At 45.0% G+C, this 25,718-nt stretch overlaps 3 protein-coding genes across 5 annotated transcripts in view; 2 read left to right on the top strand and 1 right to left on the bottom strand.

The window, feature by feature from the left end:
* Positions 1–25,718, top strand: part of bola1 (bolA family member 1) — a 112,179-nt gene that overhangs the window by 61,742 nt on the left and 24,719 nt on the right.
* mtmr11 (myotubularin related protein 11) lies at positions 177–23,402 on the top strand. Of its 3 annotated transcripts, none has more exons than XM_052065018.1 (17): positions 177–353; positions 8,855–8,924; positions 13,270–13,406; positions 13,503–13,572; positions 14,332–14,471; positions 14,552–14,636; positions 15,933–16,080; positions 16,230–16,317; positions 16,766–16,854; positions 17,157–17,284; positions 17,910–17,988; positions 18,500–18,570; positions 18,877–19,049; positions 19,845–20,015; positions 20,194–20,412; positions 20,969–21,277; positions 22,064–23,402. In XM_052065018.1, exons 1-17 carry the CDS (start codon positions 192–194, stop codon positions 22,406–22,408), a joined length of 2,484 nt encoding a protein of 827 aa, XP_051920978.1. In that variant the 5' UTR covers positions 177–191; the 3' UTR covers positions 22,409–23,402. The 3 variants fall into 3 exon arrangements, with proteins under 3 accessions (XP_051920978.1, XP_051920979.1, XP_051920981.1); XM_052065019.1 differs by lacking the exon at positions 177–353 and adding an exon at positions 1,233–1,745; XM_052065021.1 differs by lacking the exon at positions 177–353 and adding an exon at positions 6,932–7,195.
* Positions 23,369–25,709, bottom strand: LOC127600652 (RING finger protein 223-like). The gene is made up of 2 exons (XM_052065363.1): positions 25,231–25,709; positions 23,369–24,194 (listed from the first exon to the last, which is right to left on the bottom strand). The coding sequence occupies exons 1-2, from the start codon at positions 25,305–25,307 to the stop codon at positions 23,789–23,791; spliced, it is 483 nt and encodes a 160-aa protein (XP_051921323.1). The 5' UTR covers positions 25,308–25,709; the 3' UTR covers positions 23,369–23,788.

Below are 25,718 nucleotides of genomic sequence, written 5' to 3'. Positions count from 1 at the left end.
TTTGGGCCCCTCGTGGTTGGAGTGTTTTGTGGTTGCGTGCTGATCGAGCCTGATTGGCCGCTTGAATGCAGCTCACGTGGTGCCTGGCAGCTTGTGTGCCTGCAAGCGTTTTGTTTTGCATCCGAGAAATCCGAGAACCTTATGTAATATTGAAGGAAGGGCGACAAATTCAAATCCTGACGTCCCTCTCCATGACCCTCGAACACGACAAAGAGAAAGAGAGTCACGTGTGCAACCAGCAGGAGTGTGGGATCAGAGCCACTTTTCCTTTCGTGTCTCGGAAATATTTGGAAGTTTCTGGACATTTCTTTGCATCACACGCGGGGACAAAGTTGCTGAGGGCCCTCAAAAAGGTAGCAAAAAGGATTTTCGCGCATCCCATCACTTTGTATTCCCCCATGTCACTGGACCTAAAGCATAAAAAACCCCAAACCTGACAGTTGATTTGGTTGTGTTCAAGTCCCCCAAAACGATTTCAGGTCAAAATGCATACTCGCTCGTTACTTTTGAGGTAACGAGCGAGGGTATTGCATAATGCCAGAAAAAAATGACGTGGTGGGTTTCATTCTGTTCTTGCATTATGTCAGTCACACGGCTCGTATATAGGAAGTCTACACACACGTTTTTTCACCTTTAATGTGACCTATGCAGATAAATGTATTATAAAACTGATATAATGTGGTAGTAAAAGTGTGCACACCCTCTTAATAACTGGTGTCTGAAGGTTTTGTCTGAACACTGAGTGCAATTTCGAACTGTTCATAGTTCCCGCCTCTACCTTGTCTAAGATCCTACTCAGGGCAGGGCCTGTGGATTTGTATTTGCTTCCAGACACCACAAGAAAACAGCAAAGCAACCGGACTGAATCAAGTTCACAATAGGTGCTTGTCATCAACGTGCCACGAGAGGGCGCCAAAGTCCCTCTTGTGGAGGAGATCTGGCTTTGGCCCGAGAACAAAAACAGCCTTTATGTGAGTTTATCAGCAAATAATGAGTGAATAAAAGAATGAAATGTTCCTCAAACACATCTCGTAAAAAATCGTAAATACTGGGCTGCACATTTTTCCGGGCGTCATTGTGACTTTGAATGTAAAATTGATCATGTGAAATCATGTCTTATTGTGACGTGTATCACTTTATTACAAAACTAAACGTATTTTTCTCGTGTTGCGGGAATTCATCTCCAGCATTTACGCAATTAAATGGTGAATTAGAACCGTTTTTGCTCTTGTTTTGCCACCACTTCCGGGTGTAGTGTTCCTTTAAGTAGCTGGACGTCTCTCGTTTCTCCTTGGACTGCTTCTCCAAGAAGGCGTCAACAGCCAGCCAGGAGGGCAGCGAGTCAGTGCGCTGTATTCGTGTGCGGATGGAGAAGTAGAACCGACAGCGGGAGCGCCTTGCTTTTTTTATGTGGCGTTTTGAGCGTCCACGGCGATGAGAAGCGCGGCGGGCGCGGAGGTGCGAGGCATCCATTGCCGGTGTCCAGAACAACGCCGGAGGATGACCGCCGCACTTTCGTCATTTTGCAGACACGATTTCTTCGTTTTCTTCGCTTTTTTTGTCTCACTAGTTAACATGGAGCGAGGACAGCAATAGCGGCACTTTTTTCAACGCCCCCCCCCCCCCCTCTGCTGTGTAATTTCATTTTAAATTAATTTGGGGCGGCGTTTTGTGAGTGTTATGGAACCATGTTGACTGGATCTAAAAACACGTTTAAAGTCCGACAAATGGGGCCGGACATCAAGGTAAGCGCACACACTAATAAGATCATCAAATGAACGATCATTCAAAAGTAGTGGTGAAAAAAAAAACACAGCTTCAAATTCGTCTCGCACCGACATCATTGTACCGGCTTAAATGGACTTTGAACTATTTTTACTTTGGTTCAATTCATGCTCGTAAGTGGAGTAAACCTGCAACTCATTTCAATAATCAATATGTCGCTGGTTGTGTTGGTCAGTGAATTGGATTTAAAAAATATATACAGTCTATATATATATATATATTATTGACAGAGCGGAAAATGCACGAACGTAATTTGATTATGATTCACTTGCTGATGAAAAAACAGAAGAGTAAACATGTGTAATTGTTTCCCAGAGTCAGAGCAGATGTTTGCAAATGTCTTATTTTGGCTGAACGCAGAGAAAATCAGTCTGCTTTCAAGGAAGATGACCAAAATCAGAGAAGATTAACTATTGAGAGGCTGTATGGAATTTTGAACATTTGGACGATGCTAAGTTTAACTGGTGGTTAAGATAAGATAAGATAAGATAAGATATTTTTTATTCGTCCCACACTGGGGAAATTTACAGCCTCCAGCAGCAAGAATGTATGTAGAAAGAAGAAAGAGAAAAAAACAACAAACATCTTTCAATTAAATGCAATATGAACACAAAATGGATAAATCGCAGCTGTGGTTAAGCTCATGGTTAATATTCGTCAACTGTCGTCAAGTGAAGCCCTTTAAGACTTTTTGTGATGAAGGCCGATAAAAACTAATTTGACTTTTCTAAATCAGTGGTGCCCAACCACCAATCCGAGCCCCATTTGGACATACCATAAAACAAACAAACAAGCAAATAAACAAACAAACAAAAACGCAGTGTAAATATGTGCAACTGCAGCCAATCAGAGACCAGCTTTTTTGGCTAACTTTGGTTTGTAAGTTTAAGTGATCAGAGTCCGCCAATGAATGAAATCCGAATCAGTAAACAGAAAATAATAGTACTGAGTGAATGTGCAGTTAAACACGCAGGTGACAGGCAGCCATGACTTGGCGTCATCTTCCAAAGATTAAGCTATTTTGTGTGTGTGTGTGTGTGTGTGTGTGTGTGTGTGTGCGCGCGTGCACGCGAACAGTCCTGACCCACTGCAACTAAGCAAAAAAGTACATTTTTGTTATTGTTATGAATCAGCTTATTGGGAAGTGCCTGAGTTGCCTTTGCGATCCTTTTGTAGCTTAAATCTGCACGTTTCATTTCTGTATTTGTGTTCATTTGAGAGCCCGAAGCAGCAGATGAGTCAGAACCAAAAGGAAAAAAAAGCCATCCAAGTTCCTTCTTTTCATCTTCCTCTCTGGTTATTTTCAGCAGCCGCAGGGGAAACGCTTTCAGATGCTTGTGGACGCAAGCCTTAGGCGTCGCTTTTGTGCATGTGTGCGCTTGACGGAGGAGGGGCGGGCACATCTGTCCGCCGTCGCCATGGAGACAGCAGTTGAGGAATTTTTTGGTGGCATTGGATTACCTCTGAAAATGACATGTGCCAACAGATGCCGTCCGTCCTCCTGGGCCACTCTCGAATATTCCTTTTATGTTAATCTGGCGGAGAGGTGGTCATGTGACTTGGTCGGCGGTGGCACGTACGCACACACATGTACACACTAAGCTTGTATGAAATTTGTCCAAGATGGCTTTGCGGTCTGTGTGCATATTTAATCTAGTTGTGCTGAGCCCGAGATGCATTGTCTTTTTCTTGAGCAAGCAGCAAATATTATTCTTGGATTTTAAGTTTTTCCTCGTGTATGATCATGCAAATGGAAAAGCAGTATTCCTCGCGAGATTGCAGCTTTGTTTGTTTGATGAAGAAACCTGTCTGCTGGAAAAATCGTCCTCTATATTTAGAGAATGAAATTTAAAACTCAAGATACTTCGGAATCAAGAGAAGCAGCCAACTTTTCAAATGTACGACTAAGAAACATGGCGGGAGAGACACAGCCGCACCACGTAGCTCAAGTTGAACATGCATATGGAATATGTTGTCTCTTGGTGTGTCAGGTGTCTAATCTTGTCTGATGTTCACATTCCTCTTTCTCATACTTGACACAATCCCAGATCAACATCCTACTCTTTGTTTTCTACTCAAAAGCTGTGCTGATCTAGACTCCAACATACAAAACAACCACCTCTGCATACAAAACGCTGTCTGTGCAGCAAAAACAACAAACACAGTTAAGGCGATAAATTCATGACATTAAAAAAAAAACCCCACAACAGTAAAAAGCATGACATTAACAAAACCGCGTCCCATCCTGAGTCAAAAGCCAAAGAGCAAAAATGTGTTTTAATAATTTATTTTAAAAGTGTGTATCAAATTAGAAGCCATTTGTATCCATCGTATTGAAGCAAATGATAAAAAAAATACAACAAAGAAAAAGCACTGGATGTGGGGGGGGGGGGGGAGAAAACAAACTGGGGTGCATGTTGTTTGTCCCGTGGATTTCTGGTTGACTTCCAAATTTTCTTGTTTCCTTTTTCGAGGCGCAGCTGCGGCTAGAAATGTCCCAAAACGGAGGCCTTAACTTCAGCGTTCATTTGCATATTCTTTGAACCTCCCAGTCACCAGAGGATCACTTTCATCATCATCTAAGCGTTCCCTGATAAGACAGTCATCCACACCCGCCCCTGCGGGACCTTCCACGGACCCCCCCACGTCAAGCTCGGCAGTGTTTTAGTGCAACGATGAGAGCCGGTTTGCGGTCCCTCTTTTGGTATTGATTGTCAGAGGGCGGATCGATAATAAAGCAGCTGGCAGCGTTGAATGAGCCGATGGTTTGTTGGGAGCGTAACCCCCCACCCCCTCCCCCCTTCCCCCAAAAAAAGACTGAGGGTCTTCAAGAGCCAATTAATTACCGCTAAAGGCATTTACTCCAAAGTACAACCAAGTACTTTAGCTTGTAGGCCATTTGTTTTGGGGCCCAACTGGATTTTAGAGGAGCGTGAAAGAACACTGCAGTTTTTATTAAATGAAAAGGAATAGATCTGGTTAGGTTTTGGTGCCGAGTGTCATGAATCTGTGCAGTGTACTGTGAAAATTTGTAATTTCACTGCTGTTTACCTCTAAATGGTTCCTATTTGGAATTCCTTAAAAAAAATTTTTTTTTAAGCGGCTCAATCCGCGGCTCACAAGTCTTACATTTCTGATTGTTACATTGTCCGATGTGCGATAAATATTCCATCCTTGTTAGGTTTTTATGCCTATTCACCACAGGCGGTCTAAAAATAGCATCAGGCTAAAAATAAAAAATGTCAGACCAACTTCCTTCATTGTTCCTCAGCTAGCTCGCCGTCTGAATTTTGTCATTCACGTGAGGGAATGCGTTTGGGCTGTGAGATTTTGTTGTTGGGTTGTTTTGGGGTTTTTTTGGGCGGGGGGTCGGCGCCGACAGCAAGCAGCTGCTAACGCGCACTTAAGTGGACGCAAGCGGCGCCGAGTCCAAGTGGGAGTAGTCGTGGTGGAAAAAAAACAGTCACTTGTCACAGGATTGCGGTTGAAGAGATGAAGTGAGAAGAAAACGGTTGACTGTTAGGAGCTTAAAGAGCAAAGTTTGGTTCCCCGCTCCAATAATGTAGTTTCAACATTAAAAGTACTATTTTGGCGGGATAATGCCATCGAACTTATTGTAAATTATTTTGGTTTCCCCCCACCCCCCCAAAAAATCATATTCTCAGCTCTTAAATAGTTTGAGCTTGTTGTTGTTGTAGTCGTCCAAACAGTTGTACGATGCATTCAAAAGGAACAAGAAACTAAGTTGGTTGAATCATTTTTCCATGAGTGTATATTTTGGTGGCTCGAACATGGTTGAGTGGGGGCGTGGTTTCAGCACAGGCCACACCCACAGACAACTTCCTTTTTCTTCATTTCAAAGGCTGCTTTTCAATACTTTCTCATTCATTCCGTTTTGGCAAAAGTTGTCGTCAACATTCCTTTTACTGTGTGTCCAGTTTACGAGACACGTTTGTTGTCACTTTACTTTAAATTTGGAATATTTGTGTATGTACAGTGGATACATCAGCGCTCCAAAATTAAGAAATCCAGGAAAATGTTCCACAAGGAGCAACAACACATGATGCAGAATTCTGGTTTAGCGAGAGGAAGGCCATGAGCAATGGAAAGTACAGTAATAAGTTGGCGGAGAGCACGATGGGAGGCACCTCGAACGCAAAAAAAAAAAAATGCTACGTCAGCAATTGTGACTTTATTTTGACGTTAGCATAGTAAGACTAGTGTAGACAATAGCACATTCGATATGTTTGTCTGCCATCGCAGGAATGGAACTTTGCCGTCTTGCGACGACGACCTCTACCAAAACTGCTTGTTGAACTGCCAAGCCGATTTTGAAAGTTGCCGTGACGACGTACCACTGGCACATCAAAAGCCTTTGGAAAGAAGAAAGAAATGGCTGACATCTGACTGGCCTCTGATGTTGTGGCCTCCGAGCTTGAGTCGGTGGCACATTAACGACTAAGTCGAGGAATTCCCAAAGCCAGATAGGGAGGCAAAGAATGAACAATACTTTGGCATGCTCAAAGAAAATGAGACTTTCCTGCCTTGATTTCAAAAGAGCTTTGATTTTGTCACAAAGACGCCTTTGCTTTATCTCACAAGGCAAGTTAACAAGATTCACGCTTTCAGGGACAGTGGACAGTTTATCATGTTATCAGATTAAACGGTGCGTGACAGGGTTAAGCAAAATTGTAAAAAAAATAAAATGATTCAAAAATGAATGGGAGTAGCAGAAAGCATGTGAACGTTGGACGCTCCCTTTGTCATAGAGAGTCGTGTTGAAAGCAGTTGTCACCTGCGGTGATGTCATCGAATTAGATTGCAGGATGCTGTATTGACTTGTGTGAACTTTGCTGGGTTTTGCATGAAAATGCTGATAAATGCCGGCCGTTTTGCGAGGCTTTAATGGAAATCTGGTCATCTCGTCGCTCTCTGTGAACGACGACGGATACTGCTTACTAATCAACGTAAATACATGTTTGGTTTTTGTTGGTTTCCCCTGTTTCTGTCAAGTGTAGCCATTTTGAGGTTTTGGCTTCATAGGTAAAGCTGAAGTAGTCTTAAATTAACTATTTTCACTCCCGCAAAGTCTCTCGTTGTAAACTTGCGCTTTAACGAGTGCTACAAACGCGATACTCGGCTTCTCATTAGCGTAAGTCGTTAAGTGTAGCATTAGCCGCTGAATGGCCTTTTGTTCGCTGTGGCTTTTTTCTTTTCCACGATAAAGGCCTGCGGCTAAAACGGATCGGATTTGTGTTTTCAACTTTTCACTGTGGGGCCACAAGTGCTGGTGGGCTGATTTCAGAAGCTCTCAAACCTTAAACGTCTACAAGCTAAACTTTCTCCGCCGGACTTTTCATTCTGACCACCTGAATAATCAAACCGTTGCCGTTCCCGAGCCTTGCCGGCCGTAAGTAGGGCGTTCTTGCTCGTAAATGTGAAAGCGCGTCCCACTGGGGGGTTTCTAGTAAACTTAACTTGCTCCATATGTTCCAGCGAGGAGGGGGGGGGGGGCGGTTATAGCTTTGTACCTTTTTAGGTTTTACCAAGAGAAGCAAAGCGAGACAATATATCAGGAGCTTTAGCAATTTGGCTAATTTCATTTTCCGTTTTTTTCCCGGCTAACCGTATTACAGAAAGTGATCGAACAAATAGGAGCAAGAAATAATAATAATTATAATAATAATTGCAGGTTGCTTGTTGGGATACAATTTTCAACGATCGACGCGTAATTTGGTGGACACGTCTTGATTTGCCGCCATCAAATAATTTTGGAATCTGTTATTCAACCGATAAATTGTTATTATTATTATTATTATTATCAATATAGCTTATTTTGGTGTTGTTTAGTGATTACACATCAGTTAATCAACATTACATGAGTCTATTTATGAGAAGATGGCGCCCGAGTAGGCAGCCTTCGGCAAGTGCTCTTCAAGAGCCTTGCTTTTTTGTTCTTTTTTGCTGTTTTTGTCTTTTGTTTTGTCACATGTTGTTTGTTGTTTGATCGTGTGGACCTGATATGGACTGTTTTCAGCGCTTTTTGGCCACGACATTCGTCAAAGGAGCAGTATCTGTGCTTGGTGGTTGCGCCTTCTCGGCAGCACGCCTGTACCAGCACAGATTTTGATTGGGACGAATGTCGGCGCCATTGACTGTCGGTGCTGGACAGACCTGGGGCGCTTGTGTTTTTTGCGCCAGTAATGGGCAGCATTTTTCACAACCCCGATTTGTTCAGTGGCTATGTCAGCGCTGTTGGACAGTTGGCGTCGGTGCGGCTGGATGGATGGCCGCTGAAGTTGAGGATGAGGAGAGAGGAGCGTTGGCGAAGAGCACCGATGCGTATTTGGAACCGTGAGTCGCCGCTTGGAATTGAAGTGGATTTCCATGGGACAGGAGAAGTGAACCAATCTCTTTTTTCGTCAATGGATGCTACAGCTTCTTGTTGACTTTGAAACTTAGCTTGTAGCCGACGTGTGCTCATTTTGAGCATGACGTCTCTGATCCACTGGTTAAAGGACACTTTGATTCTCTCCTCTTTCATCTCAAACCGCTTCAAACAACAAAGCGTGTGACGGAAAAGTGGTTAGGACTGCACGACTGTTTGTGTTTTATGTTGTGTGTTGTGTTTATTATTTTACTTTATGTTAACTGTTTTGTAAAGCGCTTTGTTACAGCTGCCGCTGTTGTGAAAGCGCTATATAAATCAGAATGTATTGTATTGTATTGTATTCAGATTCAAATTATGATTGATTGGTGAACTGATTCAGTTACTATTTTTCATCTGTAACATGTCAGAAAAAGTAAAAAAAAAAGTTGTCTGTTATTTTTCTAAAATAAAATATATTTTGTAAATACTGTTTTTTTGATGGAACGCAAAAGATTATTTTGCGCTCATGCTGGACGACAGAAATCAGCAAATATTTACAGTCGAGAAAGTGAAATTCGAGGATTTGTGCAATTTTATGTTAAAGTACGGCTCGAAGAGATGAATTGATTTATTGTCAACAAATTGATTCATATTTGCACCTCCTCCCAAGATTGTAATCAATTGTTTTTGTCTCCACAGGAGAGGATGCTGAATCACGGTGGGATGACGGCGCGGGGTCGAGATGTCTTTGAACTACGTTGTCTTCCAGGTAATTAGAACTCCTTTTTGTTTCGAAATAGACACCCTCAGCGCCAGTTCATTTTGTGTGTTTCAAGGCAGCAGCCTGTGTTGCGTACGGCCCCTCTTCATTTTCACACGTTGGCTCGACCTTCAAGAGAATGCCTTGTCCAACCGTATCTTATCTCATTACAACACGCTTATCTTCTTTCGTTCCATCACACTGATAGAACGCCCATTTGTCACTGTGTCAATGCCAGAGTCCGTGTCACTCTCTCAGCAGTTATCGAAACAGTAGCTGCCAGCAACGGGATAACGGTGGGACACTCACTGACTGAAACCGAGCCAGCCTTGCAGGACAGCCTAAACTTTCGGTCACACAGATATTCCGCAAAAAAAAAAAAACAGACTTGAATTGAGCCTGTTTTCACACAGATTATTTTATGTGTTAAAGCTTTCCAGTGGGTGTCAATTGTGCACAGATTTTGGCTATTTGTCAGTTGGGTCGATAATTCAATTCCACTGCGAATAGTGGAGGTCAACTGTACACTAAACAAGTTGCTTTAAAAAATTGGATAGATAACTCCATGTTCTGAATCGGTTCTTTTTATTTATTTATTCATTTGTTTATTTATTTGAAACTCAATGTGATTGGCTCCAAATTACTGATCCCGTCAAGCCTAATTAATGTGTATTACATATTAATGTTGGTTGTAGCATACATGTTGTTTGTTGGCACTGACTATTTTGCGACATAATGTTGACGCTTAAGATCCGCACAATTTTTCTGTTAGTTGCGTTTTATCTTTTAGGTTTTTTTTTTTTGTCGTCAACCCCCCGATCAAGCTTACTTTACGGACTATATAACCTATTGAACAATACTTGTATCAAGAAGTAGAAGTAAAAGGATGTCAAGAAATGAAGGGAGAGCTGAAAAATGGACTCAAATACAGTAACGGCTGCATTTTCTCCTTCTGGTGTTTCCTGCTCATCCCAGCAGGTCGCCCACAGCGGGAAGCGTCTGCTCAATAGGAGACGCGGGCCAAAAAACAAGGAAATATGCGGATGAAAATCAACAAAAGCCACCCCAGAGAATGCGGCCTAGCCGTGTTTTCTTAGACTGGTCCTTGAGACGGCGCTCACCTCGCAACCACAAAATCAACAGAAATCAAATGTTTAGCGTTAAGCTAGCAGACTTGGTTTGCTTGAACATTTTCAAAAATAGAATGTTCTTGTGTCGTATGGGCCAGTTTTAGAGTCAACTTCAACTGGGAGGAACAAATAAATGCGCGCTGACAAATAATTTGCAACAATTTCATCAATGCTGGGTTCTTCTGGAACGTATCACCTACGATAAACAACCCGGTTGAATGTAAAGTGATGAAAGGACATGTGACTCGTAAAGACCTTCACTTATTGCGATGACTCAAGAGTCCACACCATTCGCGCCGCCTGCACTTTGCACTCGTCGAGTCTCTCCAGGGGCCGCACTCTGGTTCCTCGTCCGCCATTGTGTCCGCCGTCAACACGTTAACAAAGGTTAATTTGTTGACGTGTGATCAGTGAAGTCAACGTTGTGTTTAGGTCAGGGGTGTCCAAACCTTTTGCCAAGGGGGCCAGATTTTATGTGGTAAAATGTCGGGGGGCCGACCTTGGCTGACATTCTTTACATTGAACAACAATATTGTTCAACAAATTTTAGTAAGCCAGTCTGTTTCACATTTTCATTTTTATTTTAATTTCAACAATCTTAAGAATTTCTTTTGGTTAATTTGAAACAGGTATATCACATGCAACTGCTTATTCACTTGACTTTTTCTTAAACAGAAGTCTCCTGAGTGCAAATTGATTGATTTGCAACATAAAATGTATCACCATGACTTTTCAATAGTCATAAAAGCTTTGACTCGAACAACAGGGAAATGAACAAGCAATACACATATCCACAACTGCAAGGATCATTTGAAATATGACATATCAGTCAATATAAACACGGAGTGATGTCTTGTTAACTCGTGAGTGATGCCCTCTAGTGTCTAAATGCTATTACTCATTTAGTGAATGCTATTACTCATTTAGCCACTAGAGGGAAGCAGTACTCTATGAAACATCACTCACCAGTCTACGAGACCTCAGTCAATGCAACACGTGTTCCATTGCGCCCAACCTGCGGGCCAGACGGCACTGATTTTATGACAGGGGCCGAGGGCCGGATGAAATTCGACCGCGGGCCGGATTTGGCCCCCGGGCCGGGCTTTGGACATGCCTGGTTTAGGTGGAGCATGTCATGTGGTTAAGCACCTGACAGTCAGGAATATCCGGGTTGGAATCTGGTCATCATCATAAGATGACCTCATTGGCAGAGTTGTGTGTGACAGATAAAACAAGATGTCCGACAGCAATTGTTGCTTCAACCAATGTTAGCAGGTTTTTTTTTTTTTTTGCCTCATGCTTTCTTTTAACCCTTTAAGTGGACGGCTTATCAGGTTACAGGGTGCGTGAAAGGGTTTATTTTTTAATTCGTCAGATTTTTTATTTTTTTTTAATATCCTTGTACTGTGGGAGTCAAGTGTGAGCTGACTCAGTGGTACCAGAGCGCGAAGTTCAACACCCAAGACTCACTGCGTGTCCCCCTGTGTGTTGAAAGCAGTTGTCGGTGTTACGTTGACATTACCATCTAATTATCTTCACAGCAACAACTGTGCAAAGGTACGCGTCGAATATGGAAATATTTTGGACGTTTAGTGTCGTGTCTTTTTAGGTCTACATTTCCCACCCAGTCCCACAATGTGTTTGTTTGCACAGTAGATATATGACCGGCATAAAAGACATCTTTTCCACTTCCTCCTTTTCCTCCCGCAGCATAAACAAGAGTTCCGTGAGTGGTAGAAATGACTGTTTTCCTGTTTGGCCTTTGGAATTCCCTCATGTCTTCATTGAGTGAGGTCCATTAGACTTGGCCGGTCGGGCTGGCTTCTGTTGCGTTTCTTGACAAGGGAATTCTTGTTCCATGCACGTATTCTGGAGAAGAATTCGATTCTCCACCTCCACCCTCCACCTCTACTTTTTGCCAAACGTTTTTCTCCGAACGTTGTTGCCATGCAACTCCACATTTGTTCTTCCTCCGGTTCTCTTGTGGAATTTTGCGTCCTATTCATACATTGCTGCAGAAGTAATAATCATATTATTTATCAGCTGTCCAATCGGCAGCAGTTGGGCGTCACACAACTACTATTTTGCTTTTGTTTTTGTGTTTTTTTTATCCCCCCCCCCCCCCCCCCCCGCCCTTCCTGTTATGCATCATAACCAGAAGCGCTCAATCACTCAACTTAATTGGGACTAATTAAGTTGCCCCTTTATTCTTCAGTGAAGAATGACAAACTTCCTGATTTTATTTTCGGTGAGGGGGGAGGTGATACAAAGCATTGAATTGAATTAGTTTGGTCTCGTTTGAGGTATGCGTTTCCTTCGTGGTCACAGAAAGCTAAAATGCTACGCCGGACATCTGTTGTGCACATTAAAGCTGTTAGCAGCCTTGTATGGATCATCGCACCCGGAAAGTCTTCCAAATGGTCTGCCACTTTTTTCAGTCCATGACCGCTACTGTAGTTAAAAAAAAACTGCATAGCAGTTATTTTTGCGCATGTCGTAAGGTTATGGCATTCCCCCGCCGATTTAAGATTTGGCACTTGTAAATTAAATTGATTTAATTTTCAGTTACTGAATAATTGTGTTTCTAATAAACTTTTTTTTTAATCTATTCATTTTGGGGGGAGGGGATGACTCGTCCTCTACACTTTGCTCTTTTTGTGCTTCCTGAAATGCCCCGCCATGCTGGGAAGAGGGTCCCAAAAGTCCTTTGTCGTTGTCAAGGAAATACATTGAAGTGACAAATGTTGCCTCTGAAACAATTCAAAACTTTTTTATGGACTTGTCATGTCACGAACAAACTCCAAAGGCGGAGTGGATCAAATTCCCCCGATGGGCTGCTGCAAGCTAAATAGTCAACTTCCTATCTGACTCCACGCACAGGTCCTTGAGATGCTTTTGTCATTCCTCTGATAAAAGATGTCGCACCGAATAAAATATTAATTGATGATACCATCGTTGGAAACTTTAACCTAACGAGGATACACCAAAGGATCCTCAACCTTCAACAACATGCTCCACCCACATTGCAATGCTTCAAGCCAAAATGGCCGACTTCCTGTGTTTTTTTTTATACGTCCTCTTATATCATAATTTTGTGTCGATGTTGTAACCTGATGGCGTTGCAATTTTTTTTTCCTAGGGGGTGCTACTATCAATTCTTTTCCCTCCCTTTTAATGACGTAAAACCTACTAAATAACCTTTGACCCTTATGTCCCATTTGCAGGTGAGTGCGTGCTGCAGAGGGCTGTCATGGTGAGGAAGAAGCTTACGGCGAGGGAAGGCAGAGGCTGGCTGTCAGGAACGCTCTTCTGCACGCACTTCCGAGTCGCTTTTGTGCCCCAGGATGCTCCCAAACCTGATGTCAGCACTTTGTCCTATACTGCACGAAAATACCAGTCAATATACTGTATGTGGGAGGGACTTGAAAACAAACCCTTTCTAAATCTTTTGTTGCAGGACAATGCCGACCCGGTTCTTTTGGGGGATCATGATGTAGCTTTGGCATCAATTGAGAAGGTCGTAGTTGGTAAGTCAAGCTTCTTCAAATATTGTCACATACTTTCCTGACATAATATTGAATAAATGACTACTTTTAATACAGGGTCTGAAAAAGTCTGCAGATACCCTATGTTTGTCTCATGTATTTTACTACAGTATAATGTAGTCACGGGGGGTGCTGGAGCCTATCCCAGCTGTCTCCGGGCAGTAGGCGGGGGACACCCTGAATCGGTTGCCAGCCAATCGCAGGGCACACAGAGACGAACAACCATCCACTCTCACACTCACACCTAGGGACAACTTAGAGTGTTCAATCAGCCTGCCATGCATATTTTTGGAATGTGGGAGGAAACCGGAGCACCCGGAGAAAACCCACGCAGGCCCGGGGAGAACATTCAAACTCCACACAGGGGGGCCGGAGCTGGAATCAAACCCGGTACCTCTGCACTGTGAAGCCGACGTGCTAACCACTGGGCTACCGGGCCGCCCCCAGTATAATGTAGTATATAATATATATATAGTATATAATTAGAATTCCAGTTGACCCTGCCACCTCACCTAATTTTTTTTCCTGACCCAATGCCCTGCAGATTGTGGGAAAACTCACCTATTTGCATTTTTGGAGGTGGGGTGGGCAGCTCATATTTATGTGTTGAACTCTTGCGGTCAATTCCATGTACTTTTAGGGGAGCACCGGTTGTTCAGCGCTTTTCACTTTTTGTGTTCGAATTGTCTTGTTTTGTCTTTCTCATGAATATTCCGCCTCCCCACATTGTTGTGTTTACAGTGGGCCCCAACCGGACCAAACTGGTGACCCCAAACTCATCGCTCAAGTTCACGCCGGAGGAGCTGGTGCTTTACTGCCGCGACCTGCGAGTCATCTGCTTCCTGTTTGACCGCCTCACCCCCGACACCCAAGTCATCGAGGTGTGCGTCTTTCACATCCACTTGGACCGCGTACGCGCGTACTTGCTTGCTTTCTTTTCAAGGCTGGGTATCGTTTTCAGATAACGCACACCATCGCCAAAACCTACCAGCCTCTCAAGCCGGGCTCTGTGTTGTCCTTCCAGAACGCCGCCCTTGGAAGCGTAGGTATGGTCCCTTTGTCTATTCATGCTTGATGGTCACGAGCAACATGAGGCACACCCAACTTTCACAGCAACCTGAAATAAGTGACATGGCTACCCGCAGTTCAAGTGGGTCAAGACTCTGACAACCTCGTTTTATGTGTGGAGGTAGACATTTCAAAATAGTGGTCAAAGCTCCCCAAGCTAACACATCAGTGTGAGCTTGCGATACGTCGTCAGTTCCAATTTGTGCCTCTGATCGATTAAATTGACTCGAATGTGATGGTTTCTTAAAAAAAAAACCACACACACACACAAAATATTCCTGTCAGCAATATCTATACATTTTTTTAAAATCAAATTAATTTGGAGGGGGTCTGCCTACGGTGTAGTACCGTACAGCACCACAACATGCGTGGCAGCACTGAGGTCTATGCAAATACGTGTCGCGTAATGAAGGGCAAAAAGAAGAGGCAGATACGGCTCCCAACAAAGCTTGTATAATAGTTAATTTTCCCATGTCGCAGAGAGAATATTCTGCATCGTTGGATGCTCGGTTTATACGTGTTGCTGCTCCGTGTCTTTGTGTTAAAGTAGCCAATGTGTGATGGTTTAGAATTAGCATAATCTCACTGCGAACAGCTGACAGCCTGTCTGTTGTTTTGAAGAAGATATTAGCATTAAGCTAGCAGACTTTGGTTATATGGTTATGTTTTGGGTTGTATATTTTTCAGTTGATCAACTTTTCTTTGGTTTTACAGTAAATGTCAACTGGGAGTGACAACAGCTTGAAGCTAGCACACTTGCCCCTTATTTGGAGAACTGGACAAAAGAGTCTTTGTTTTCCTCAAAGTGATGCTAAACGATAGTCTCCCTTTTCTTGACGGGGAGAATAAGTGAACAAGCACAAAGAAATATGTTTCAAAATGTCTTTTCATAAATTCAAGAATTTAACAAAATGTTTCCGCGGGGGTGCTGGAGCCTATCCCAGCTGTCTCCAGAACCCCCCGCGACCCTAGTGAGGATCAAGCGGCTTGGAAGATGAATGAATGAATGAATGAATGAACAAAATGTTTCAACATTTTGCAAGCGATATAATCTTTTTGGTTCTCAAAGTGAGAAAACAGTTGTGTAATAATACTCAAGTCTCTCTTAGGAACTTCAAAACAATGTTTTGATTTGGTTTCTCTGGATGGTAGTTTTTCACCTATTGCAGGTGCACGTGTAACGTTTCCCTTGCAACAAACGGGAGTTCACTGTACATGGTTTTCTCCATTTTCCGTCCGTGTATGTGACGGAGATCAATGTTTTCTCGGCGCAGAAATGAAGCAGTTCCTAAGCAACCGGCGGCGGGACGCCCACATGAATTGGCACGAGTCGGCCGCCGACTGGGAGCGAGAGGTGGAGCGCTGCGGCGCCACCGGCTGGAGAGTCAGCTCGGTCAATGACCGCTTCGAGATGTCCACCAGGTACGACGGCTTTCGAAAGAATTCGCCCCACTTTGAACTTTTGTGCCATTTTTTTTGTCTCCCTTTTTTGATTGCTTGAAATATTTTGTGGTATTCCAACTTCTGCATATAATTAGGAGAACATTTCTGGATCTTTTTTTTTTTTTTAGTCTTCCAAGATTCATCGTCGTTCCACAGAAGGTTCTTGACACCGAACTGAAGAAAAGCTTCGCCCACTTCAATGACGGACGCATCCCTGTGAGTCTTTTTTTTAATTTTAATTTCATTGCTAGCTAGATTTGCGAGTGGCCCAAATTTCAATAAGTTTCTTCACTTATGAGCTATCCGTTAATTTTTTTTTTGTTGTGTTGCATTTCCAAATCTAAGATACAAATGAGCTTCAAATAAGCTGCTGCTCATAAAAGTGAAAATAAAAAAATTGTGCAATGAAGGTACCGTAATGCCCTGAATGTCAGCAATGAGAACCACAGTCTTGAATGCGCTTTTTAGGCATTTATTGAGTGGGACAAGCAATCAAATACAAAAAGGACAACACTCGCAATGAAGGACTCCAAAGCTAGAATTTGAATATGTCTAGTTGAGAGGCACAACAGAATGAGTCGTTTTTGTGCTTGTGAACGGCGCCGTCAGACTTGCAGCTCTCTGAACGGATATCCACTCGCCTTTGATTTTGTTGTTGTTCCAGCGTTGGTGCTGGCGACACCCACACGGCAGCGACCTCCTGCGCATGGCCAGTTTCCAGAACAACATCTACCACGAGAAGGACGACATCAGGTGCAGTGTTTGTCTCGCCAGTCGTCTTAGAAGATGTTCGCCATCGCTCACCTCGTCACCGTATCGTACCGGATAGTCGATCGGGAATCAGTCGGTACTGCCAGTTACTTAACCGGTTGCTATACTAGGCACTTTTCGATTCATTTCGTCAGCCGTTGTATTCTTTGGTATTTGACTCGGCATGAAGTGATTGGCGAGATGGGAATGAGTGAAGGATTCAGACCGCAGTTGCTGCATTTGCTCATTTTTAATCGTGGTGTGTTCATATATATATATTTTTTTCACATGTGTTTGTTGCTTAGGAACCTGGAGCTCATCCTGTTCGGCTGCCATTCGTCGGCGTGCGTGGTGGTGGACCTGGGCGAGGAGCTTCCCTCGCCCGCCGACATCCAGCTGGCGCACGGCCGCCTACGAGCGCTCTGTCTTGGAGGTGGGAACGCCATACGTAAACGGCCATACCTTGACTTGGCAGTCGTGAGACAGTTTTTCCAGCGTGTCCTGGGTCCGACCCGGGGCCTCCTGACCGTGGGACATGCCTCACCGGGGAGGCACCCAAAATGCATCCTAAACTATTTTATTTTGCCACTATTTGAAGACATAAAACGTAGTCTGGCATTTCTTGTCCTTGGTCACAGAGGGGCAAAATGGGGACAACCAGATAATCTTTGTGTGTATGGGACAGGAGATGTGAACCAATCTCTTTTTTCGCAATGGATGCTACAGCTTCTCGTTGACTTTGAAACTTAGCTTGTAGCCGACGTGTGCACATTTTAAGCATGACGTCTCTGATCCACTGGTTAAAGGAAACTTTGATTCTCTCCTCTTTAATCTCAAACTGCTTCAAACAACAAAGCGTGCGACGGAAAAGTGGTTAGGACTGCACGACTGTCCGTGTTTTATGTTATGTGTTGTGTTTATTATTTTACTTTATGTTAACTGTTTTGTAAAGCGCTTTGTTACAGCTGCCGCTGTTGTGAAAGCGCTATATAAATCAGCATGTATTGTATGATGAAGAAAGTCATGAATGGCTCTGTGTGGCATTTTTCCTGTTGCAGACATCTCCACGTCTGTGACTGTGCCGGATGAAAAGTGGCTGTCCACGCTGGAAGGAACACACTGGTTGGACTACACCAGGTAACTGCCATCATCAGCCCCATTAAAAAAAAAGAAACAAGAAAACCCCCCCGAAAAAATGAAGGACCCCCCCCCCCCCCCCACCCAGGTCCATACTTTACAGACCCCCAGGCTATAGATGAAAAATCCACCCTATAGATCAGTGATGGGCCCGGGACCACACTCTGGCCCCTTCATTCAAACCTGCCCTGCCCCCCCCCCCCCCCCCCCCCATTGTAAACTAAAAATAAAAAAATTACTAAATAAATTATTGCACTTAATGTTGTTTTTTTGTTCGGGGCAGTTTTGTGCCATCCATGAATGGTCATTTTTAGGCACTGAAAAAAAGATCAAAAATGAATAATATTCTGAGTACGTATTTTTCCCCTCACATAGCACTGATGAAAAATGGTGACCCCCTTCAGCATTAAAGTTGTCCATGCCTGATTGATTAGCTACATTAAAAAAAAAAAACTTCCACAGTGATACGATGAAGGCCAATCATGCGCCGTGCATTGTCTCCCATGTGTAGGTGGTGCCTAAAGAAAGCTTCGGAGGTGGCGTGCCTTCTGCGCGGCGGTCACATGACTGTGGCGCTGCAAGGTGAGTCACGTGAGCCATTCATTATTCAAAGCTCAATAATGCCGACATGGACCCTCCGTGACGCCTACGCGAGCAGCCTCATGCGCCTTCAGTGTAGTGCCGCAAAATGGCAGGCAGGGCTGAGCTCTCGCAGAAGACGTGATTCAGAACAACAGGAAGAGGCAGAGAAGCAGCCCAACTAAACTGCGGACCCCCAGTTATGCAAGATTCGGCATTTGCAAATCCACCAAACCACGCAACTGTTTTGTTTGGTTTCCGAATATCCGATCACTGTAATTTCATAATTGTTGTTTTTTTTCTCTCCAGAGGCGGAGGACCGAGACATGAGCTGTGTGGTGTCCAGTCTGGTCCAGGTCATGTGCGACCCCCACTGTCGCACACGCCTTGGCTTCCAGAGTCTGGTCCAGAAGGAGTGGGTGACGGCAGGCCACCGCTTCTACAGCCGCGGCAACTATCACCGGGACAACGACAAAGAGGAGGTGTTGCCTCATTGTCTTCCTTGCCCCCCCCCCCCCCCCCTGTTTTTGTTTTTTTTTTTTTGCTTGAAATAATCAAATTTTTAATGGACAAATGATCGATTGTCATCCATCCATCCATCCATTTTCTGAAACCGCTTATCCTCACAAGAGTCGCGGGGGCGTGCTGGAGCCTACTTATCGACAAAACAAAAAAAAAATAACCTTTGGTCACGAGCTATGGGTCATGACCGAAAGAACGAGATCCCGGATACCAGCGGCTGAAATGAGTTTTAGAATCCAGGAGGGGCTCAGAGTCGGTCGAGCCGCTTCTCCTCCACGTTGAGAGGAGCCAGATGAGGTGGCTCGGGCATCGGATTAGGATGCCTCCCCTGTGAGGTGTTCTGAGCATGTCCCACCGGCAGGAGGCCTCAGGGACGACCTAGGAGAAACTGAAGAGACTATGTCACCCAGCTGGCCTGGAAACGCCTCGCAATTCCTCTGGAAGAAGTGGCTGGGGAGAGGGAAGTCTAGGCTTCCCTGCTACTGCCCCCGCCACCCAACAATAAGCGGGTGAAACAATAAGCGGTAGAAAATGGATGGATGGGGGGATGGGGGGAAAAAAGGTTATAAATCAAGGTACCAAAGTACTTATTTCCAGAAATACCGAGTATGTGGGAAAGTACAGGCACAGTCCCGATGCCTTTTTCAGCTGCTTATTGACTACCTGAAGAAGAAAGATACCAAAGGAAGCCAATGAACGGAGTGGCGCAGCTTCCAAGTCGACGCTCACGCGTGCTTGTGCTGTGGTGTCTTCAGGCTCCAGTCTTCCTGCTCTTCCTGGACTGCGTGTGGCAGCTGTGGTCGCAGTACCCGTCTCGCTTCCAGCTGACGGACGACTTCCTGCTGGCGCTGCACGACAGCACCCACTTGCCGCTCTTCTCCAGCTTCCTGGCCAATTCCCAACGGGAGAGATGCAGACGCACACAGGTACTCGCAAATTACCCCTCCTGCTATTCTGGCAGGTCAAGATCTGTACTTCTTTGTCAAAATAGAACCGTGTCTTTTTCAACCTCCACCAATGTCAGCGTGACGTAAAATAGATTTCAAGAGAGAGTGAGGGTGATATAAAGTGCGTGAGTGTGAGTATTCCTTATTTTGCCGCCAGAATCTGGGCCAGTGCTACACGCCCGTCAACGGCTGGCGAGACCCGCCGCACACTGATAGCGGGCCGGAGCCGCCTGACCCTCCGCTGCCGCCGGTGTGGGACTGGTCGCTGCAGTACAGCGAGCAGCGACAGGCTGCCTTCACGCAACCTGTCCCTCAGACACCCCAGCCACCTTCCCTGATCAACGGAAACCTCAACACCCACCTGGACGCCCACCGGGTAAATCTTGTGTAACACTGCCACCTGGTGGCCGTGTAGTAAAATGTCAGATCACCGGTGGGAACATTTTAATCGTCCAAAAAAAAGTCCACTCAAAATGATTCATCATGTTTTGGCGCCACAACAAAATCAAAGAGGTACTCAGGAAACAAAAATATATATATATTTTTTTCCTATCATTGCTTTTCACAAAAGCGACGACATTGGCCTTTTCATAGGATGGCACATTATTACGCCGTGTTATGCGTACAGTGGTTGTAAATCCATTTTTCATAACACTAACGTAAAATACAGAAAAAAATTCCAAGTGCACATTGAGTTTTTCATTAAAAAAAAAAAAAATACCCAAAATCTCCAAACTGTATACTCCTTATTAGGGGATGTTGTGCAAAGAAAGTTCAATTCACTTTACTTTGAAGTCTGCAATTTAAAAAAAAAAAAAAAGTAATATTTGGTTGTGACTGCAATCGGCATCTTTTTTTTTCTCTCTTCCACATCCAAAGTGAAGCCCCCCTTGTGAATGTTTTCCTGTCCTCTTCTCTCCTCCCCCCCACAGCCGAGCGACGGCACCCCCGGCTCCGTGTTCCTCCTCTCCCGGGGCGTCTTCTCATGTCCCACCAACCTGCTCCCGTGGCGCGGGGGCGGCGCGGGCGTCAGCATTTCGGGCGTCTACCGCAAGAGCCACCGCAGGGCGCCGTCCTCCGAGAACGTCCCCGGGCTGGAGAGACTGCTGAAGGCCTGCTCCCTCAGCGAGGCCCCCTCCAAGCCCAAGCCGGACCCCTACGAACCCTTGCTGCCCCTCCTCATGGGGCCCTGCATGGGCCTGTGGAGGGAGTGTTACCACCGGGGGGCGCTGCATGCTCAGGTATGAGGAATCACGCAAAATGACAAATGAAGAGCAAAAACGAGAGTCCAACATTCAAACACGTCCTCCGAGGTGCTTACACAAGTCGGAAATGTATCCCGGTTTCCGTCCCTCCATTTTCTGTCGAATTCTTTGCAGCATTTGTCTGACTTAAACGTGGTCCAAATGCTCTGTCTGTTCTCATATCTGACGTATGAAAATGTTGGGCCCTCGAGGGAAATTTACCGCAGCTGCGCACGTCATCGGCGCGTCTTGCGTAATTAAATCACAGAAGCATCCGGCGCATCGCTGTTCTTTTCAGCTGTCCATCAGCAATCCATTTTTGGCCCGTGTCCCCCGCCTCTGTGATGTTTTCGGACCGTTTCTCCTACGCCGTCTCCACGGCAACGTAAGCCGCAAGTGGGCGCCTTTTCTTTTTGAGGGAGCTGACGGGTGGAGAGTAGAAAGAAATGTGCGCCGATGCTGCTTATGATGGAACCTTCTAGAGTTTCCGCATACATTTTTGGTGTTTTTTTTTAAAGCAAATATTTTAGACAACAAAGCAGTTATTTTCTCAACGAGTTTGTTAACAAACAATAAAAAGCGACGGCAAAATCGTGAAAATATTTAGTATTGCAAATGGGTCGCCAGAGAATGAATGAATACCAAAATCGCATTTTGATTCGTTTCTGAAATGATAAGAAATAAAGCAGCTTCAGCTAGCTGCTACAAGGAGAAACCAAGCATGAGTGTTTGACATCCTGATGTGAACCTTGGCGATAACGTGCCCACTCGGTCATCCGGCAGGCCTTCTCGCACCCGCTCAGCGCCAACCACAGTCATCCGCTGGAGTTCCTGGCCAGGGAGGTGCGACGCCTCCAGGCGCGGCTAGCCCAGGCGAGCCCGGCGTCTGCCGCCGAGCCGCAGCCGGGCCACGACGCCAACCACAATGCCAACAACGGCACCTTCCTCTTCCCCAAGTCTCACGGAGCCGCCGCTTCCGCCCCCAAAGCGCCCTCGGCTGCCCCCGCTCAAGCGTCCAGCCCCGCTCGCAGAGAAAACGCAAACAAACACAGCTTTCTGTTCGGGCATGCTTCGGACACCCGTACGGGTCGCGCCAACTCTAAAGTGGCCAAAAGCAACCCAAGTTAATCATGTGGCCTGCCTGGCAGCTTTTTTTTTTTTTTGCACCTTCAAAGTATCAGAAGAAAAGGATGACCCACAATGCACTTGGAGACCCTCCTGACACATTTTCAGCATGAGGAGCCGTCTATTTTTAGGCTGCAGATGGAAAAATGTGCCAAGATAGCACACGAAAAGGTACTTGCCGCCGGGGTTGCAAAACTTTTCCAAATCAAATGTACAAAATTGCAATCACATTTAAAAAAAAAAAAAAAAAACGTTCCTCCCGTTGTTCGGCAGGCCAAGTGTACCTAATGAAGTGTCCGGTGCTTTTGAGGTTTTATCTGAAGAGGAGGTGAGCCGCACCCACTGTGGAATTTGGGGCATGGGAGTTATTTTGGTGTTCGGCGGCAGCAGCAGCCCACCCACATGCCAGCTGCTCGCTTACTCCTTTTTGGACTTGAAAACAAGAACGGCGCACTCCCTCAAATTCTGATCTTGAACCAAATGTATTTATTTTCTAACTTTTTAACGTTTCCTAGCCACTGTTGTATTGAAAGTTGACCCGTGATGTACGTTGAAAGCACAAAAGGGAAGAAGCGTGCACGTAGTTGGACCAATATGAATTCCAAAAGGGAAAACTCACTTTTTTTTGTACAGATTTGTCGGGAAGTGGCCGCCGAGTAGTGAGAAATTGATTTCAATTCATTTCCAGAATAGTAATCATGAAAATCAAAGTGAGCAGTATTTGTTGTTTGCCGGCGTCGAAAGACGTAACGATAAATCCATTCCAACGGGGTCCAAAGTTGGCAGAATGCTAGCCACCTTTGTCGTATGACGACGTTTGACCAATTGTGACTTGTGAATATGATTTGTATGATTAGGAACGTCCTTTTCAATCCACTGCTTTTTGGTACGAGTTGACCGGATGTACATTTTGTATTTGTCGGCCTGTTTTTTGTCCTCCTTTTCAAAAATAAAAAGCAGCACTTAGACTTGTGCAACACACAGCTCACAAACTTTATTCGTTTGTTTTTGATTTTCTTAAAGAAAATAAATATGATCTGGAACAGTTAAAAAGTAGCACGGCACTTACTGTACAATCGGCGTTTGTTTTTGGTCACAACGGGACGCAAACGTGTGCAAACTTGAAATGAAAACTTAAAAATGCTCAGACATATACAAATCTCGTAAAAAAAAAAAAGAACCTTTTACAGGTGAACTTTGACGTTTTGTAAACGGGCATCAGGTCCATCTGTAAAATGTTTCAACTCGTTCACAAACAAGGAAATGTAACACAAAATATACACAATTTGTGTGACTCTTCGGGTACTTCGAACACTCCCCAGAGGGACCCCGGCCGGCCTTTCCGCTTTCAGTGGATCCAAGTGAGATCAAGGACTAGAAAAGTCACCAGTCATTCTGGAGGAGGCTCTCTTGCAAGTGCGTCCCAGGAAGGGGCGCTTTGGCCGGGCGTCGCCCCCACCAGCCGACGGGCTCCGCCCGCCCGACATGGGGGCCACAGAAGCATCCTGACGACGACAAAGATGAGGCTCCTCGGCCCCCGAGCTGGTTGAGGGACTTACACATGGGGCACGGGTAGTCCGAGAGTCCCTCGATGTCCCGGAAGGCCAAGTTGACGATGTGGTGGCAGCAGGCGTCGCAGTAGAGGTGGCCGCACGACAGCCGCTTGAGGCGGGCCTCGTAGGTGATGCAGCACTGGCAATGCGGCGCGTCGGGACCCAGCGACAGCGAGCCCGTCAGCGAGCTGCTGTCCAGGCTACCCGGCTGGCTGCTGCTTTGCTTGCCGGCGGATCTGCCCGAGGAGGAAGAGCCGTCAGTTCAACAGGTAAGCGACTGAAGTAAAACTTAACCAAACTGACTCAAAATAAGACAACATATCGTACAAAACTTCGGTGTTCAATACCAACACGTTGCAGGAAATACTCGATGGGCTCGTATTAGTGGTAATGCGCAACAGCTTTGAACACAAAGAGTGGCGCAACACATGTAATCAAACACCATTTAGTTGTATCCTCTACAAACCCCGTCTCATTTTATTGTGGCAGTCTGTTTCTCATCTTTTGTTGGGATGTCATTTTAAGCCAGATGTCACATTTACAAGTTTTGGCAATGAACAAAAAGTGACCCAAATGGATTCATAATTCACTTTAAATGAGGTGGCTGAACAATAATAAAATCGTTTTCGTTTACTTGTCAGAATAATAAAGTGAAGGCAATGAGTTGGGAGGTTTAACAAAAAAAATTTTCTGAGACTTAACAGAATAATAACCAGATAAATGACAATTTACATTTCTTGCAGGAATAATTTAAACCAAAGCAATTTTAGAGTATTCGCTGAAAGCAAATTGAGTTGCAGCATTAATAAGGTGAATAAAAAAAAACAATTTCCAATCACTGGCTGGAACGATAATAATCATGAAAGCAGTTTGAACAACCTATTTTTATCCCACCAAAGACGAACAAAATGATGAGCAGTTTTGACACCAACAAGCACAACCTGAGCTCAATTAGCGCCATTTATGACGTCAAGGGAGTGCTCGAATCTTTCAAAGTGCAACAAATGGCTGAAGGATGAACACATTTTTTTCATATATGAATGTCCAAGGTACGTGACAAGGTAGAAGAGGACGCATGAACCCGTCTCATGACGACTAATTTCCCCACAGCAGCTTGTTGCATTGTGGTGAAATAAAAAAAAAATCACAACAATGGCAACTAAACGGTGAGATGCCCTCGATGCGACGAGACGTTACGCAAGGATCCTCCCGCGCGCCAACCATCCAAAATTCACTTTTTGAAAATTAAACCACAGTCATCACCTGCTGGACGAGGACGAAGACGACGACGACGACGACTTGAAGCAATCAAAGCTGAGCGCGGCGAGGATCCGCCACAGAAGGTCCATGGTGGACGCATCCACCAGCACTCATGCTGCCCCTGCCGCACATGCGCACAGTCGCCCCATCGCCATCATCATCGTCTTCAGGCTTCTTCTGCCGGGCGGCGGAGTTGGCCGGCGGTGAAGTCAGACAGACAGACAGTCAGTCAGACAGACAGACAGGCAGCACGTGCGACTTGAATTCAAGTGGCGTGGTTTCATGTGCGTGTTTGGCCACCAGGGGGCGGAGGAGGAAGGACCAAGTGAGACGTGCACATAAATGGGAGGGCGCTGAGGTTCGCGCGCATTGCAAGGCGCCTGACATGAACTGACCTTGATTTTTTGGGGGGAATCTTCTTTTTCCGGAGCATACACAAACCAGTGGTGACATACAATGTGACAGAATCACATATTACAAAAAAAAACCGTCGTGCTTGT

Source organism: Hippocampus zosterae, chromosome 5 (assembly GCF_025434085.1).
Source record: "Hippocampus zosterae strain Florida chromosome 5, ASM2543408v3, whole genome shotgun sequence".
Lineage (NCBI taxonomy): Eukaryota > Metazoa > Chordata > Actinopteri > Syngnathiformes > Syngnathidae > Hippocampus > Hippocampus zosterae.
Note: the sequence above shows the minus strand (reverse complement) of the source record. Positions and strands in the feature narration are given on the sequence as shown.